This window comes from Callospermophilus lateralis, chromosome 3, assembly GCF_048772815.1.
Source record: "Callospermophilus lateralis isolate mCalLat2 chromosome 3, mCalLat2.hap1, whole genome shotgun sequence".
NCBI lineage: Eukaryota > Metazoa > Chordata > Mammalia > Rodentia > Sciuridae > Callospermophilus > Callospermophilus lateralis.
In genome coordinates this window covers 43,038,937-43,054,742 of record NC_135307.1, presented here as the reverse complement: position 1 = coordinate 43,054,742, position 15,806 = coordinate 43,038,937, and the positions used below count along the sequence as shown (strand labels likewise).

The window sequence follows — 15,806 nt, the reverse complement described above, 5'->3', positions numbered from 1 at the left end:
TCAGTCTGTGATTTGTATTATGTAGGGATAACTTATCAGTTTTAAATTTTTTAAAATTTATTCTAATTTGTTATTCATGACAGCAGAATGCATGTCAATTCATAGTACACATATAGAGCACAATTTTTCATTTCTCTGGTTGTACACGAAGTAGTCACACCATTCATGTCTTCATATATGCACTTCAGGTAATGATATCCATCTCATTTCACCATCTTTCCTACTCCCCTTTACCCAATCCAGAGTTCCTCCATTCCTCTCATTCTCCCCCACCACCTCCCCCATTATGGATCAGTGTCCACATATCAGAGGGAACATTCGGCCTTTGGTTTTTTGGGGATTGGCTTACTTTACTTAGCATGGTATTCTGCAGCTCCATCCGTTTACCTGCAGATACCATGATTTTATTCTCCTCTAATGCTGAGTAATATTCTATTGTGTATATATACCATAGTTTCTTTATCCATTCGTCTACTGAAGGGCACCTAGGTTGGTTCCACAGTTTAGCTATTGTGCATTGTGCTGCTGTAAACATTGATGTGGCTGCGTCCCTGTAGTATGCTGTTTTTAAAGTCTTTTGAATATAAACTGAGGAGTGGGATAGCTGGGTCAAATGGTGGTTCCATTCCAAGTTTTCTAAGGAATCTACATAGTGCTTTGCAGATTGGTTGCACCAATTTGCAGTCCCACCAGCAATGTAAGAACGTACCTTTTCCCCCGCATACTCACCTACACTTATTGTTGCGTGTACTCTTAATAACTGCTATTCTGTCTGATGTGAGATGAAAAGTAAAGAGTAGTTTTGATTTGCATTTCTCTACTTGCTAGAGATGTTGAACATTTATTCATGTATTTGTTGATTGATTGTGTATCTTCTTCTGAGAAGTGTCATTTAGTTCCTTAACCCATTTATTGATTGGGTTATTTGTTTTGGGGGGGTTAAGTTTTTTGGGTTCTTAGTGCTCTATCTGATGTGCATGTGGTAAAAATTTACTCCCATTCTATAGGCTGTATGTTCACTTCACTGATTGTATCTTTTATTGAGAAGAAGCTTTTCAGTTTGAATCCATCCCATTCATTGATTCTTGATTTTATTTCTTGCACTATAGTAGTAGTCTTGTTAAGAAAGTTGGGGCCTAATCCAACATGATGAAGATTTGGGCCTACTTTTTCTTCTATTAGGCACAGGGTCTCTGGTCTAATTCCTAAGTCCTTGATCCATTTTGAGTTGAGTTTTGTGCATGGTGAGAGTAGGGGCTTAATTTTATTTTACTGCTTATAGATTTCTAGTTTTCTCAGGATCATTTGTTAAAGAGGCTATCTTTTCTCCGATATATATTTTTGGCACCTTTGTCTAGTATGAGATAGCTATATTTATTTGGATTCCTCTCTATGTCCTCTATTCTGTACCATTGGTCTACAAGTCTGTTTTGGTGCCAGTTCCATGCTGTTTTTGTAACTGTTGTTGTGTAGTATAGTTTAAGGTCTGGTATAGTGATGCCACCTGCTTCATCTTCTTGCTAATGAATGCTTTGGCAATTCTGGCTCTCTTATTTTTCCAGATGAATTTCATGAATGCTTTTTCTATTTCTGTGAAGAATGTTATTGGGATTTTGATTGGAATTTCATTAAATTTATGTAGTGCTTTTGGTAGTATGGTCATTTTGACAATATTAATTATGCCTATCCAAGAACAAGGGAGATCTCTCTTTTTTAAATATTTTTTTAGTTATAGTTGGACACAATACCTTTATTTTATTTATTTGTTTTTATGTGGTACTGAGGATCTAACCCAGCACCTCGCACATGCTAGGTGAGTGCTCTACCACTGAGCCACAACCCCAGCCTGAGAACAAGGTAGATCTTTCTATCTTCTAAGGTCTTCTTTAATTTCTTTCTGTAGCATTCTGTAGCTTTTGTTGTGGATGTCTTTCACCTCTTTCATTAAGTTGATTCCGAAGTATTTTATGTTTTTTGAGGCTATTGTAAATTTCTCGTTTCTATTTCCGAGGATTTGTCACTGATATACAGAAATGTCTGATTTATGGGTATTGATTTTATATCCTGCTATTTTGCTGAATTTATTTTCTAGAAATTTTCTGGTGGAATTTTTTAGGTCTTCTATGTATAGAATCATATCATCGGTAAATAGTGATAATTTGAATTGTTCTTTTCCTGTCGGTATCCCTTTAATTTCTTGGGGCCCGCTCCTGTGATGTTGGGCGCCTGGTTTTATCTCCTTATATTGCCTATCGACCTTACAATTCCTGGTCTCTAATGTAGTCTCTAAACTATATCTCACTCACCTCCTCCATTTCTACCTTCCTAATTAGGAACCTCTCTCTCCAGAGGTCTTGTGGGCTGCTCTCTAAGGGTTGTGCACCTGTCTGTCGGTGAGAGCTGTTTGTATTGGGCGGTTCAGGACCAGGCTTTGGGAGCTATGGACTGGACACGTAGCCTCAAGCATTGTGTCAAGTTAGTGGCCACCGGGGTGAGGGGGTAATTGGGGACTATAGGTACCTTAATATTGCTTACAGGCCCCAGCTGGTGTTCCAAGCTGGGAGTTGTCTCAACTAAAGATGGTGCCTCAAGATGGAGGCAGCTGCTTTCAGAGATGGGGTGTTGCGTTAGGTTGGGCCAGGTGTTCAGAGATGCAGCTCTGTGGCATGCAGTGTTGTGGCTGGCGGCTGTCTCCAGATCTCCTGCAGTGTTCCCAGGTGTAGGCTACCGTGCGTAGGGGAATATGGCAGTGGTTGCAAAGTTCCAAGATGGAGGTGACCAGGGAGTCCCACGTTGGTAAATGGGAGTCTACACAGAAGTGGTCGCCAGATGTCCTGCATGTGGGCAGCAGCCAAGGGTTCTACATGGAAGCACTTTTAAATTTAAAAAAAAATCACATCAGTTACTCTTCTTACCTTAGGAAAAGTCTAGAAAACAGCTATTAAATAATTTGTAGACATACAGGATAAGTACACATTTGTTTTTTTTAAAGAGAGAGTGAGAGAGGGAGAAAGAGAGAGAAAAAGACAACACATGGGGTATTCAAATATAGACTATGTTAATTTTCAAAATGGATATAGCTGATTCATGAATTTTTTTTATTAGTTGCTCAAAACATTACAATGATCTTGACATATCATATATCATACATTTGATTCAAATGGGGTATGAATTCTTATTTTTCTCACGTGTACAGATTGCAGGATCACATTGATTATACAGCCACGTTTATACATACTGCCATACTAGTGTCTGTTGTATTCTGCTGCCCTTCCTATCCCTCCCTCCCCTCCACTCCACTCCCCTCCCATCACCTCTCTCTACCCCATCAACTGTAACTCCTTTCTCTCTCTTTTTTTTCCCATCCCCCTCTCATCCTCTTATATGTAATTTTGTATAATAGTGAGGGTCTCCTTCCATCTTCCGTGCAATTCCCCTTGTCTCTCTATTCCTTCCCACCTCTCGTCCCTGTTTAATGGTAATCTTCTTCTCATGCTCTTCCTCCCTGCTCTGTTTTGAGTTGCCCCGCTTATATCAAAGAAGACATTCGGTGTTTGTTTTTTAGGAATTGGCTAACTTCACTTAGCATAATCTGCTCTAATGCCATATATTTCCCTGCAAATGCCATGATTTTGTTATTTTTTAGTGCTGAATAATATTCCATTGTGTATAAATGCCACATTTTTTAATCCATTCATCTATTGAAGGGCATCTAGGTTGGTTCCACAGTCCAGCTATTGTGAATTGTGCTGCTATGAACATTGATGTAGCTGTATCCCTGTAGTATGCTCTTTTTAGGTCTCTTGGGAATAGTTCGAGAAGGGGAATAGTTGGGTCGAATGGTGGTTCCATTCCCAGCTTACCAAGGAATCTCCATACTGCTTTCCAAATTGGCCGCACCAATTTGCAGTCCCACCAGCAATGTACAAGAGTACCCTTTTCCCCACATCCTCGCCAGCACTTGTTGTTGTTTGACTTCATAATGGCTGTCATTCTTACTGCAGTGAGATGGTATTTTAGAGTGGTTTTAATTTGCATTTCTCTGATTGCTAGAGATGGTGAGCATTTTTTCATGTATTTGTTGATTGATTGTATATCCTTCTCTGAGAAGTGTCTATTCAGATCCTTGGCCCATTTGTTGATTGGATTATTTGTTTTCTTATTGTTTAATATTTTGAGTTCTTTGTATACTCTGGAGATTAGGGCTCTATCTGAAGTGTGAGGGGTAAAAATTTGTTCTCAGGATGTAGTCTCCCTATTTACCTCTCTTATTGTTTCTCTTGCTGAGAAAAAACTTTTTAGTTTGAAGACATCTCGTTTGTTGATTCTTTTTTTTTTTTTTTTAAAGAGAGAGGGAGAGAGAGAAAGAGAGAGAGAGAGAATTTTTTAATATTTATTTTTTAGTTATCGGCGGACACAACATCTTTGTTTGTATGTGGTGCTGAGGATCAAACCCGGGCCGCATGCATGCCAGGTGAGCGCGCTACCACTTGAGCCACATCCCCAGCCCCATTTGTCGATTCTTGATTTTAACTCTTGTGCTATAGGTGACCTATTTAGGAATTTGGAGCCCGACCCCACGAGATGGAGATTAGAGCCAACTTTTTCTTCTATTAGACACAGAGTTTCTGGTTTGATTCCTAGCTCCTTGATCCATTTTGAGTTAACTTTTGTGCATGGTGAGAGAAAGGGATTCAATTTCATTTTGTTGCTTATGGATTTCCAGTTCTCCCAGCACCATTTGTTGAAGATGCTATCCTTTCTCCATTGCATGCTTTTATCACCTTTGTCTAATGTAAGGTAGTTGTAATTTTGTGGATTGGTCTCTGTGTCCTCTATTCTGTACCATGGGTCTACCTGCCTGTTTTGGTACCAGTACCATGCTGTTTTTGTTACAATTGCTCTGTAATATAGTTTAAAATCTAGTATTGCTATACTGCCTGTTTCACTCTTCCTGCTTCGAATTGCTTTTGCTATTCTGGGTCTTTTATTTTTCCAGATGAATTTCATGATTGCTTTTTCTATTTCTGTGAGAAATGCCATTGGGATTTTGATTGGCATTGCATTAAACCTATAGAGTACTTTTGGTAATATGGCCATTTTAATGATATTATTTCTGCCTATCCATGAACAAGGTATATCTTTCCATCTTCTAAGGTCTTCTTCTGTTTCTCTCTTTAGGGTTCTGTAGTTTTTATTGTATAGGTCTCTCACCTCTTTTGTTAGGTTGATTCCCAAGTATTTTATTATTTTTTTTTTTTTTGAGGATATTGTGAATGGGGTGGTTGTCCTCATTTCCATTTCAGAGGATTTGTCACTGATATACAGGAATGCCTTTGATTTATGCGTGTTGATTTTATATCCTGCCACTTTGCTGAATTCATTTACTAGCTCTAGAAGTTTCTTTTTTTTTTTAAGATAGAGAGAGAGAGAGAAAATTTTTTAATATTTATTTTTTACTTTTCGGCGGACACAACATCTTTGTTTTGTATGTGGTACTGAGGATCGGACACGGGCCACATGCATGCCAGGCAAGTGCAATACTGCTTGAGCCACATCCCCAGCCCCTAGAAGTTTCTTGGTAGAACCTTTTGGGTCTGCTAGGTATAGGATCATGTCATCTGCAGTTAGTGCTATTTTAAGTTCTTCTTTTCCTATCTTTATGCCTTTAATTTCTTTCATCTGTCTAATTGCTCTGGCCAGTGTTTTGAGAACTATGTTGAATAGAAGTGGTGAGAGAGGGCATCCCTGTCTTGTTCCAGATTTTAGAGGGAATGCCTTCAATTTTTCTCTGTTTAGAATGATGCCAGCCTGAGGCTTAGCATAGATAGCTTTTACAATGTTGAGGTAAGTTCCTATTATCCCTAGTTTTTCTAGTGTTTTGAACCTAAAGGGATGCTATACTTTGTCAAATGCTTTTTCTGCGACTATCAAGATGATCATATGGTTCTTATCTTTAAGTCTATTGATGTGATGAATAACATTTATTGATTTCTGTATATTGAACCAGCCTTGCATCCCAGGGATGAATCCTACTTGATCATGGTGCACAATCTTTTTGATGTTTTTGTATCTGATTTGCCAGAATTTTATTGAGGATTTTTGCATCTATGTTCATTAGAGACATTGGTCTGTAGTTTTCTTTCTTTGAAGTGTCTTTGTCTGGTTTAGAAATCAGGGTGATGTTGGCCTCATAGAATGAATTTGGAAGAGCTCCCTCTTTTTCTATTTCCTGAAATAGCTTGAAAAGTATTGGTATTAGTTCTTCTTTAAAGGTTTTGTAGAACTCTTCTGTATACCTATCTGGTCCTGGGCTTTTCTTGGTTGGTAGTCTTTTGATGGCTTCTTCTATTTCCTCAATTGATATTGGTCTGTTTAAGTTGTGTGTATCCTCCTGACTCAATATGGGCAAATCATATGACTTAAGAAATTTATCGATGTCTTCACTGTCTTCTATTTTACTGGAATACAAGGTTTCAAAATAATTTCTAATTATCTTCTGTATTTTTGTAGTGTCTGTTGTGATATTGCCTTTTTTATCCTGTATGCTAGTAATTTGAGCTCTCTCTCTTTTTCTCTTCGTTAGCATGGCTAAGGGTCTGTCGATCTTACTTATTTTTTCAGAGAACTAACTTTTAGTTTTGTCTATTTTTTTCAATTGTTTCTTTTGTTTCAACTTCATTGATTTCAGCTCTGATTTTAATTATTTCTTGCCTTCTACTACATTTGCTATTGTTTTGCTCTTCTTTTTCTAGGGTTTTGAGATGAAGTGTGAGATCATTTATTTGTTGGTTTTTTTCTTTTTTTCGGGAATGAACTCCAAGCAGTGAATTTTCCTCTTAGAACTGCTTTCATTGTGTCCCATAGATTCTGATATGTTGTGTCTGTGTTTTCATTTATCTCTAAGAATTTTTTGATTTCCTCCTTGATGTTTTCTATAACCCATTGATCATTCAGTAACATATTGTTCATTCTCCAAATGACGTAGGATTTTTCCTTCCTTCTTTTATCGTTGAGTTCCAGTTTCATTCCATTATGATCAGATAAGATGTATGGTATTATTTCCACTTCTTTATAATTTCTAAGAGTTGCCCTATGGCATAATATATGGTCTCTTTTTTGAGAAGGACCCATGTGCTGCTGAGAAAAAAGTATATCCACTTGATGATGGTTGATATATTCTATATATGTCGGTTAAGTCTAGGTTATTAATTGTGAGTTCTATAGTTTCTTTATTCAACTTTTGTTTGTAAGATCTGTCCAATGGCGAGAGAGGTGTGTTGAAGTCACCCGTAATTATTGTGTTGTGGTCTATTTGTCTCTTGAACTTGAGGAGAGTTTGTTTTATGAAAGTATCAGCACCATTGTTTGGTGCATAAATATTGATAATTGTTATGTCTTGTTGGTGAATGGTTCCCTTTAACAGTTTATACTGTCCTTCTTTATCCCTTTTGATTAACTTAGGCTTGAAGTCAATTTTATTCGATATGAGTATGGCCACCCCTGCTTGCTTCCAAGGACCATGTGAGTGGTATGATTTTTCCCAACCTTTCACCTTCAGCCTGTGTATGTCTTTTCCTATCAGATGAGTCTCCTGAAGGCAGCGTATTGTTGGATCTGTTTTTTTAAATCAGGTTACCAGCCTATGTCACTTTATTGGTGAGTTTAAGCCATTAACGTTTAGGGTTACTATTGATATATGGTTTGTACTTCCGGTCATGTTTGTTTGTTTATTTATTTATTTATTTTTAATTTGGTTTGTTTTTCCCTCTTTGATTAGTTCCCGCCACCTTACTGAGGTACTTCCCGCTGTTGGTTTTGGTTGTTGTTTTTCATTTCCTCTTCCTGTATTGTTTTGCCCAAAATGCTTTGCAGTGCTGGTTTTCTGGCTGCGAATTCTTTTAACTTTTGTTTTTCGTGAAAGATTTTTATTTTGTTGTCAAACCTGAAGCTTAATTTTGTTGGATACAATATTCTTTGTTGGCACCCATTATCTTTCAGCGTTTGAAATATATTGTTTCAGGATCTTCTCGCTTTCAGCGTCTGTGATGAAAAATCAGCCGTTAATCTAATTGGTTTACCCCTGAATGTAATCTGCCTCCTTTCTCTTGTAGCTTTTAATATTCTCTCCTTGTTCTGTATGTTGGGTATCTTCATAATGATGTGTCTTGGAGTTGGTCTATTGTGGTTTTGTATGTTTGGCATCCTGTAGGCTTCTAGGATTTGGACATCTGGTTTATTTTTCATGTCTGGAAAGTTTTCTAAAATTATCTCATTTAACAGTTGCTCATTCCTTTGGTTTGGACCTCTATACCTTCCTCTATCCTATATCTCTTGGATATTTTGCTCATGGTTTCTTACCAGCCTTTCTGAGTTGACTAGACTCTTTTTGAGATGATATATTTTTGTCTTCATTGTTTGATGTTTTGACTTCTACTTGATCTACTCTACTGGTAATACTCTCATTTGAATTTTTTTTTTAATTAATTTTTATTGTAGGTTGTTCAAAACATTACATAGTTCTTGATATATCATATTTCACACTTTGATTCAAGTGGGATATGCGCTCCCATTTTTACCCCATATACAGATTGCAGAATCACATCAGTTGCACAACCATTGATTTACATATTGCCATTCTGGTGTCTGTTGTATTCTGCTGCCTTTCCTATCCTCTACTATCCCCCCTCCCCCCCCCCCTCTTCTCTCTCTACCCCCTCTACTGTAATTCATTTCTCCCCCTTATATTTTTCCTCCTTTCCCCTCACTTCCTCTTGTATGTAATTTTGTATACCCCTGAGGGTCTCCTTCCATTTACATGCAATTTCCCTTCTCTCTCCCTTTCCCTCCCACCTCTCATCCCTGTTTAATGTTAATCTTCTTCTCATGCTCTTTGTCCCTACTCTGTTCTTAGCTACTCTCCTTATATCAAAGAAGACATTTGGCATTTGTTTTTAAGGGATTGGCTAGCTTCACTTAGCATAATCTGCTCTAATGCCATCCATTTCCCTCCAAATTCTATGATTTTGTCATTTCTTAATGCAGAGTAATACTCCATTGTGTATAAATGCCACATTTTTTTTCTCATTTGAATTTTTAACTTTGTTTATAGTTTCCTTCATTTCTAGGATTACTGTTTGATTTTTTTTAATAACCTCTATCTCCCAGTAGAGTTGTTCTTTTGCTTCTTGAATTTGTTTATGTAATTCGTTGTCTAAGTGTTCTTTCATTGTTTGCAATTGCTGACTAATGACCTCTTTAAGATTCCATTCCATCTGAGTTAGGTATGCCTTGAGTTCTTTATCTGACCATTTTTCTGATGCCTCTAGGTTCTCCTGTAAATTTAAGCTGTCCTGCATTGTTTGTAATCCTTTTTCTTCTTGTTTTTTCATGATGCTCACCTTACTTTCCAGCTCTGTTTGACTGCTGTGTTACTATTTTCTCCTATAAATTTGTTTTGGTTTTGTATATCTCCAGGATCTCTCCTTTGTGGTGGGAGACAATGTCTAGAGATGTTGGGTTTTATTGTAATTTAAAGCAAATTCATTCGTTTCATAAAAGGCATACGGATTCTGATGGAGTATAGCGGTCTGTGGTTTGGTCTTGGGACATTATGTTTAAGTCGGGTGATGTGATGGTTTGGGGGTTAGTATATCTTAGCTACCTTAGAAGATTGCTCTACTGAAGGGGGATATTAACAAGAGAATGGACCGGAGTATTTGGAGGTAGCTAGGGACTTGGGAGCACTATAGACAGCCTTGGAACATTCACCTATTTGCATTTAGTAGATTACATGTAATAGAAGTTGTAATGCTTGGGAGGAAAGGTAGGGGAAGGGGAAGGAAGAAGTCACTAAAGAGAGAGAGAAAAATACGTAGAATAAAAGAAAAGGGAAAAATAAAATTTGAGAAAAAAAAAAAAGATATATGCAGTCTTAGAGTTCTATTATCTTCTCTTCCAGTAGGTGGAGCTGTGCCCTCCGGGCCAAGCTTCTGCCCTCAAGACACAGGAAACAATCCCTGTGAGGCGGCTCCTCTTCCCCAGCTGGGTGGCTCTCCAATCCTGGTCGCCCAGGGCCGTTCCTGGTCTCCAGCTCCCCCGCTTCTCCTGCCAGCCAGGCCCCACTCACCGGAACCGTTCTCCACAGATCTAGCTACATGCCGGGCCTGCAGCCCCCTGGATGCCCTGTTGTCTTGAACGACTGGGCACTCTATTTGCCATTCACCCAGACCCCAAGATTGTGGAGCACGGGGGCTGGGGGCCGTCAACTTATTTTGCCTGATTCCCTCCGGTAGCCACGCGCCCGACAGCTGGCGAAAAAGGCTTCGGCTGTCACGGCTGATGGAAGGGGGAGTTGTAGGTCAGGTGCCCCTCCTGTCCCTTGGTTCTGATAATCACGCCCATGGAGAGCTGGGGAGAGATTTTTGAGATTTCCCAGATATATGGATATGATGGGGTGAGGGTCACACACCTGTTGTAGCCGATTTCACTGCAAAGCGATCCCATCTGCCAAACTCTGATGAAGTCAGTTCTCTGCCATGGTGGATGCCGATCTTCTTGCCTGGGTGTCCGATGGGAAGGGTGGGTCTGGTCTGTCTCTCCTAAGTCTCTACCTCAGATCTCCGTCTGCTGACCCATGGAGGCTCAGTTGGCCCCTCCTCAAAGGATCTGAAGTTTTGTTTCTCTATGCTGCTTGAGGGTCTCCGTAGCTCTGAGTCATCTCTGACTGCTGCGAGTAGCCAATCAACCAGCCAGTACCTCGGGCGTAGGGTGGCCTGGATTCACCCGCATCCGAACACGCTGCCGCCTCTGAGAAGCTCAAACTCCTCACTTAGGTTTCACCTCAGGCCGACTTTGCTGGACTTCCTTAGGAGACAGCATCCAGTCCTTCTGAAGTCTCTCTCTACCAGTGTAGCTGAGGAGATCATGGGAGTGCTACCTCCCCACCCGCCACCATGTTCTTTCCCCTATAATTCTGTAATCCCAGCAGCTCAGGAGCCTGAGACAGGAGGATCGCAAGTTCAAGGCCAGCCTCAGCAACTTAGTAAGTCCCTGAGAGGGAGGTTCAACCAAGAGATTTAATTGGGGGGCTGCCCAAAGGGGAAGAAAAGAAGAGGCAGAGAGCAGAGAGAGGAGAGGAAGAGGGCAGAGAGGAGGAGAGGAAGAGGCAGAGCTGATTCATGAATTTTTTGAGAACTGAAGTCTCTAGCACTACTGCTGAAGAAATCTGTTAAACATATCACTTCTCAGCAATAGTTTCCTGAAAGATCAAAGATGATGATTGAGGAGAAGATAATTTTTAACAAACGTAGTTTGATTTTATTAAAAAGGTGGATGTCAGTAAAAGATTTCATTTACTAGAATATAGCCATTTTAAGTTTTGTTTCCCACTGGACATCCATATGTAGTAGAATAAACCCCTCTCTCTCACCCTACACAAAATCCAACTCAAAGTGAATCAAGAACCTAGGCATTGGAACCTGCAAGTACTGCAAGAAAAAGTAGGCCAACTCTTCACTATGCTGGCTTAGGAACCGTATTCCTCAATACAACTTCTAAAGCACAAGAATTAAAATCAAGAATCAATAAATGGGATAGTATCAAACTAAAAAGCTTCATAGCAAAAGAAATAATCAAGAACATAAAGAGAGAACCTACAGAATGGGAGAAGATCTTTGCTACCTGCACCTCAGATAGAGCATTAATCTCCAGAATATAGAAAGAATTCAGAAAACTTAACACCAAAAATTAAAATAAAATGAAGTAACCCAATCAGTAAATAGGCAAAGGAACTAAACAGAAGAACTTCACAGAAGAAATACAAAGAATCAAAAAATATATTAAAAAAATGTTCAATATCTCTAGCAATTAGAGAAATGCAAATTAAAACTACACTGAGATTCCATCTCACTCCAGTCAGAATGGCAATCATCAAGAATACAAGTAACATGGGATATGGTGGCATATGCCTATAATCCCAATGGCTCAGGAGGCTGAGGCAGGAGGATCACAAGTTCAAAGCTAGTCTTAGCAAGGCACTAAGCAACTCAGTGGGATCCTGTCTCTAAATAAAAATACAAAATAGGACTAGGGATGTGGCTCAGTGGTTGAGTGTCCCTGAGTTCACTCCCTGCTACCCTCCCCCCCAAAAAAAAAATTCAAGTAATAATAAATGTTGGTGAGGATGAGGTGGAAAAGGTTCACTCATACATTGCTGTTGAGACTACAAATTAGTGCAACCATTCTGAAAAGCAGTATGGAGATTCCTGTGAGAACTTGGAATGGAACCACCATTTAACCCAGTTATCCCACTCCTCATTTTATACCCAAAAGATTTAAAAATCAGCGTACTACAGTGATACACCCACATCAATATTTATAGCAACTCAATTCATAATAGCCAAGCTAAGGAACCAACCAAGGTTCCTTTCAACAGATGAATGGATAAAAAAAAAAAAATGTGGCATATATATACACAATGGAATAGTACTTAGCCATAAAGAAGAATGAAATTATGGCATTGGCCAGTAAATGGATGGAACTGGAAAATATCATGCTAAGTAAGCAAAGTAAGCCAGCCCCAAAAAACCAAAGACAGAATGTTCTCCTTGATTGTGGATGTTAACCCACAACAAGGGAAGGTAGGGAGGGAAAGAATAGAAGTTCATTGGATTAGACAAAGGGGGTTGAAGGGAAAGGGGGGATGGGACTAGGACAGATAGTAGAATGAATTGGACATAACTTTCCTGTCCTTATATATGAATAAATGACAAGTGTATCTCCATGTCATGTACAACCACAAGAATGAGATTCTGCTTAGAATAAGTTATATTCCATGTGTGTATAATACATCAAAATATATTGTTTTATATATATATAACAAATAAAAATTAAAGTTTTTTTTCCTCCTCTTATTTCCATTGATTAAGCTATACTACAGTTTAGGCCTTATGGTTAATAGATTGTTCCATAGGCATCAAAAATTTTTAAGTTATTTGTAAATTTATTATCGCTTTCTTATTTTTTACCTTTATGTGTTGGTTAGTCAGGTACCACAACAGTTCAGCAATATCAAAAGGAATTCCTACCTTTCACCCATTTTCATGCATGATACCCAACATTTGAGACTGGTATAAAAGGAAAATTCAGAGGTTTCTCATTAGATCCCATTTTATTTTGTCTACCTATGACTATTGTGCTTTTTTAAATAAAGCTAATAGCTTTACTATGAAAATGATGCTTGGTACTAATCTTTGTCTTCCTCCAGCTTTATCTCCCTACGGTGCCCTTAACTTCTGGGGATATAAAAATCATTTTGGGCATTTGGTAAAACATCAACAATATAAGCAACTACTATTTCTTGACTGTTTATCATGTGCCAGGCACTGTGATGAATGTTTATCCAAAGGAGCTTATGTATGTCTCCCACTGGCTCTCTAAGGTTCATCTTACCCTCATTTTATAGATGAGAAAAATAGTAAACTTATAGTCACACAGCTACTGAGAGTTAAAGATAAGATGGAAAATGGGTCTTTTTTTGGAGGAGGGGGGCAGGTACCAGGGATTGAACTCAGGGACACTCAATCACTGAGCCACATCCCTGCCCTATTCTGTATTTTATTTAGAGACCAGGTCTCACTGAGTTGCTCAATGCCTCACTTTTGCTCAAGCTGGCTTTGAACTTGCAATCCTCCTGTCTGAGCCTCCCAAACTACTGGGATTAGAGGCATTTGCCACCATGCCCTACTGAAACTCAGGTCTTTTTAATTCTAACTTCTGAGATAAACTACCCAGTCTGTAATTAATAACAGAACATGAATAGCTGCCACATCAGTTGCGATTTTACTTTATGTCCACATTGTTCTAAGTACTTTACATGTACTCATTTGCTCATTATAACAGCCTATGAGTCAGATACTGTTACCTGTGTTTTACAGGTAAAGAAACAAATTTACCCAAGGTTTTATAGCCAATGGGTAGCAAAGCCTGTATATTTATTGTGTTACCTCATCTTATAGCCACTATTTATTAAATGCTTAATGACATGCAAGCTTTATGCTAGGCACTTTTCATATAGTTCCATTTAATCTTCACAGTAACCCAGTGAATAGTATTGTGTTGAAATGTAATATGTACAAATAATACTTTTCAAATAGTAAATAGAACTGTTCACGTTTCTTGATGTCAGGATGGGTTGGTTAGTATATACAAAAAAACTGAGTGTTTTTCTAATATGTGAGATAAACATCAGTGCTTAATGCTATTCTTTATGGTGGAATTTCTTATTCAAGTTTTTTCTTGTTGGTAGTCTCAAGGTCGCTATGAAATTATGCTGAGCCTACAAAATATATTGAATGGACTTGGCGCTGCTGCTACACCATGCCACAGGGATGTTTATAAAGCTGCTAGATCCTGCTTAACAGATAGATCCATGGCTGTTCGTTGCGCTGCTGCAAAGGTAAAATGGTTTAGTAGTAAACTTCCTAAAACTTACATTAAGAAAATTAAAACTGATTATATCTCTGTGAAAAAACTACTAGTAACAGCTACATTATCTTAAAGCTGCAACGTTGGTAATTAGCTAGGATTCTAATTTTAACAAATGAGGAAACTAAGGCCCAGAAAGTTTCATAATTTCTCAAGCTTTATCTCCCTACAGTGCCTTTAACTTCTGGGGATATAAAAATCATTTTGGGCATTTGGTAAAACATCAATAATATAAGCAGCTACTATTTCTTGACTGTTTATTATGTGCCAGGCACTATGCCAAGCAAGTAGTTCATAATATATTGTCAGTGTGTGGGAGATTTAAGTTTCCACTTACACAGTATGCATCCTGCCTTAGCATGCTTCCTCTCCATATGTGTATAAACTAAAATTTTTATGTAAGGTTTATGTCATTATGTTCAAAGTGACTTTTATTTTGTTTTTAATCATGCTTTATTAACATAGTTGATTAGATAGTACATTGAAGTTGCTTTTTTTTTTTTTTTGGAATTATTCTCACAATTTCTCATAGCCAATATTGATTTTAAAGGCATTTTACATGGCCTGCTGAGTTAGATGTGAGTGCTTCTCCCATTTTTTAAATGGCTTTATATAATATAACCTTTATAACTTTTAATAAGTTCATTATTTCTGCAATCATATAGATACTTTGAATTCATGTGTGTGTGTCTTTTGTTAAGACTCTTATATTTTCCACAATTTACATAGATCTGAGCCTGACATTTATATTTTGTTTTTCATTAATTTGTTTGTCCAATTGAGTAGTGTCTTCTTGAACTTCAAAATGAGGCCATCTTTATGTGGAGAACTGACCTGGACAGTGTTGCCACACTATGTTTTAAGTCCTTTGAAGGTTCCAATTACGATGTGCGGATTTCAGTTTCAAAACTGTTGGGCACAATATTGGCTAAAGCTATAATTTCTAAGCATCCAGGAACAGGTAAAGTCATGTAATTATTTTCAGAATATCTTCTATAATTTTTCCTCATTGATTTAAACAAATACAGGTAAAATTACAATTACCCATTATTAACTTTGGAAAAGAAGCAGAATATAAATCAACTTCTGTTCAGAAACATTGCTGTTAGTCCTAAGAATTCAATGTCAAACAATTCAGTAAAAATATGAGGAAAAAATATAAGAACTCTTGAAGTGAAGTATGCTTTATTTTGTCATTTAAAAAAAAATTTATTGTGGGCTGGGGATATAGCTCAGTTGGTAGCGTGCTTGCCTCACATGCACAAGGTCCTGGGTTCAATCTCTAGAACCATAAAAAAATATATATATATATGTATATA

At 38.0% G+C, this 15,806-nt stretch overlaps 1 protein-coding gene across 12 annotated transcripts in view; it reads left to right on the top strand.

Annotated features, from left to right (window-relative positions):
• The window catches only part of Heatr5a (HEAT repeat containing 5A), a 132,147-nt gene that overhangs the window by 27,816 nt on the left and 88,525 nt on the right, over window positions 1-15,806 (top strand). For all 12 annotated transcript variants that reach the window (XM_076850162.2, XM_076850156.2, XM_076850154.2 and 9 more), the window contains exons 5-6: window positions 14,309-14,458; window positions 15,274-15,448. In XM_076850162.2, the coding sequence (XP_076706277.2) occupies window positions 14,309-14,458; window positions 15,274-15,448 (325 nt within the window). The remainder of the gene's footprint in view (window positions 1-14,308; window positions 14,459-15,273; window positions 15,449-15,806) is intronic.